At 41.0% G+C, this 3,366-nt stretch overlaps 1 protein-coding gene across 1 annotated transcript in view; it reads right to left on the bottom strand.

Moving 5' to 3' along the window:
• Nucleotides 1–3,366, bottom strand: part of INO80D (INO80 complex subunit D) — a 43,790-nt gene that overhangs the window by 6,407 nt on the left and 34,017 nt on the right. Inside the window, exons 6-7 of the mRNA XM_023510375.1 lie at nucleotides 3,042–3,048; nucleotides 2,774–2,907 (exon numbers count right to left, since the gene is read on the bottom strand). Of these exons, the coding sequence (XP_023366143.1) occupies nucleotides 2,774–2,907; nucleotides 3,042–3,048 (141 nt within the window). The remainder of the gene's footprint in view (nucleotides 1–2,773; nucleotides 2,908–3,041; nucleotides 3,049–3,366) is intronic.

Below are 3,366 nucleotides of genomic sequence, written 5' to 3'. Positions count from 1 at the left end.
TGGCAGCACTATAAAACATACACAAAACAGTGGGTTTTGCAACTGATGCCACCTCTGATTTGATTCTATAATAACTTTTTATTTTATTTTTTTTTTAAGAGACAGAGTCTTACTTTGTCACCCTCAGTAGAGTGCTGTAGCATCACAGCTCACAGCAACCTCCAGCTCTTGGGCTTAGGCGATTCCCTTGCCTCAGCCTCCCAAGTAAGCTGGGAACACAGGCGCCCGCCACAACGCCCAGCTATTTCTTTTTGTTGTTGCAGTTTGGCCAGGGCTGGGTTCGAACCTGCCACCTTCAGTATATGGGGCCAGCATCCTACTCATTGAGCCATAGGTGCCACCCTGTAATAACTCTTATACAGTAACTAAATGCATAGTAACTATTACTGGCATCAAACAAATTCAAAACAAGAAAATAAAACTAAAGCATAAATTCAGGAATCTAAAAGAAGTTTAATTCCACTCAAATATTTGAATGCAACATAATTATAGACTCTTAAGACACATATATACAAATTTATGAAATAAAGAAAGAGGCTGCTTCCCAGACGGCAGTTCTTTTTGACTAGACACTTGAGGTCTGCTTATGTTATGTCTACTATTCACCTTAACAAACAGTCAATGCGCACTTTCCAGTACCTAGCACTATGCTCAGTATCCGTTCCAGGCTTTCTTTCCCGCTGGCACTGGAATTGATCGCAGGCAGGAGAAGTTACAGACCTCTCATTCACAATTAACAAGTCCTACCTGTAGGACTCCTAATGATCACCTGGTTCTGGTTTGGGGTTCCTGCCTGATACTCCTGAGCTTCTGCCCAGTGGTTCTGTGGCATTTTCGGTATGATGGCACACAGAACCACCCATGGTCAATGCCTGGCATTGCTCAAGGCAGTCCCTCACTTAGCTCCTCCAGAGAGCCAGATCCTCCTCTTCCTTGCTTTTCTAATGCCAGCTGTTCATTTACCTAGTGGGAATTCACTTCCAACTTTCTCATTGTGTCAGAACAATACGTTTACTAATTTACCATCTGTTGTATGATCTCAGACCTGTTCATTACCAAGTCCTGCCTGTCAGCCTGGGCCTCCTGGAGCCTGAGCCTCTTCTACTGATGGCTGCTGCATCCTAGTGGCCAAGTGTAGCTCTGAATCTTAACCCCACTCATTTAGCCATGGGCCTAACCATTAATTCATTCAACAACTACTTATTGAGCATTTCTGTGTAAAACACTGGGAAGATAGCCATGAATAAAAAACGGCAGAGTCCACATTATCAAGGGTCTGTGAAATCATCAATCAAGGTCCACAAAAGTGATCCAAAAAGCACTAGAAGTTATTCTTTAGTCATGACAAAGCCTGAATAAGCTAACAAAAATGTCATATTTAAAATGTTTTTAAATAAAACTGGGAAAATAATTCTGATGTACCCTTTGAAATTGTAAAATGCTTACAGAAGCCAAGTATCTTCCCTGACTTTTTAGTATGTAAGTATACCTAGCACAGTATCTTGTAATAAGTGATGGCTGAAAATAATAAAAATAAACTTATTTTTAAATGATTACATAATTTAGGTATTTCTGTAATTCTACCTTGTCTCTCTTCAACATTGTTCTGAGTTAATTAGGGTTTATGATACTGAATGTGGTAACTCATGCCTATAATCCTAGTACTCTGGGAGGTTGAGGTGGGTAAGTCTCCTGAGCTCAGGAGTTTGAGATCACCCTGAGCAAGAGTAAGAGCAAGAGCAAGACCTGTCTCTACTAAAAATAGAAAAACTAGCCATATGTCATGGTGGGCACCTATATAGTCCCAGCTGTTTGGGAGGCTCAAGCAAGAGGATCACTGGAACCCAAGAGTTTGAGGTTGTTGAGAGCTGTGACACCATAGCTCTCTATCGAGGGCACAGAGTAAGACTCTGACTTAGGAAAAAAAAAAATGTTGCTAACATTAAGTATAGCTATTCAATAGAACTAATTACCAAATATCCAAGACATTTGCAGAACTGTTAAGTATCAAAGCAAAAACCTAGAGAAATAAGGACAAATCTGCTGTGTACAAATTGTGTATTTTAAGGTAATAAAATGTATCTTACTTTTGGTCAAGACAAGGTCTCACTCTGTCACCCAGTCTGGAGTATAGTGTGGCATGATCATAGCTCACTACAGCCTCAAACTCCCAGGCTCAAGCGATCCTCCTGCCTCAGCTTCCCAAGTAGCTGCGACTATAGGTACATGCTACCACTTCAGTTATGTTTTTAATTTTTTTGTTTTTTTTGAGACAGTCTCAAGCTGTTCCCTTGCAATAGTGCTGTGGTGTCATCATAGCTCACAGCAACCTCTAACTCTTGGGCTCAAGTGATCCTCCTGCTTCAGTTTTTTTTATTATTAATACAGATGGGGTCTCACTCTTGCCCAAGCTGGTCTTGAACTCGTGAGCTCAAGGTATCCTGAGGCCAAGGTATCCTCAAGGCCACCTGCGTTGGCCTCCCAGAGTGCTAGCATTACAGGTATGAGCCACTGCACCTGACCTTGTTTTTAATTTTTAAAGAGACAAAGCCTTCCTATATTGCTTAGGCTGGTCTTGAACTAGCCTCAGGCAATCCTCCTAACTCAGCCCCCCCAAAGTAACCAGGTGAACAGCCAAAAATGGTGTCTTAAGGCAATAAAAAAGTATTTCACAAACTTGTTTCAGTGATTCACATACACAGTCTGTACTCAGTCAGCGTATTCTCTATGGTGGATAACTATCCAGAGCCTAACGGCCTGCTGCAGAACTCACCATTTTTTTGGCATGTTCTTCACACAGAGGTGTCTGGTGTGTGATGTCAAACACTGGCACGGAGCACTGCTGTCCGTCTGCAAACTTGGCTGTGCAACTTGAGAAAAGTTGCTGAGAGCGGTTCAAGAGGATATCTGAAGTTTTTTTAAGTTAGGATTAAAATACACTGAAACTCTATTTAATTTTTCAATTTCTATATAAAATACACTTCCCTTACTAATGTTCAATTAAGTATAAATTTTATTATCTATATTAGCTAAGTACCAACCCAAATACTGATACAGGAAAATGAAAGTAGTTGAAGTTATTTATCAGAGGATAATTCTGAAGAGATCCACTACTTTAACAGGCTCCTAACACAAGTCTCCTTTATGACCACTATGAACCAAATTCTGTCACCTGGAGAAGCAGGGTCATTTCCTTCTTAACACACAAACTATACTTAAAATTCCACTTGATGGTTTAAGAAAAAAAAACTTTTGGCTTGGCGCCTATGGCTCAAATGGCTAAGGCACCAGCCACGTACACCCAAGGTGGTGGGTTTGAATCCAGCCCGGGCCCGCCAAACAACAATGATGGCTGCAACCAAAAAA

Source organism: Otolemur garnettii, unplaced genomic scaffold (assembly GCF_000181295.1).
Source record: "Otolemur garnettii isolate 467f Iridium unplaced genomic scaffold, OtoGar3 scaffold00013, whole genome shotgun sequence".
NCBI lineage: Eukaryota > Metazoa > Chordata > Mammalia > Primates > Galagidae > Otolemur > Otolemur garnettii.
Note: the sequence above shows the minus strand (reverse complement) of the source record. Positions and strands in the feature narration are given on the sequence as shown.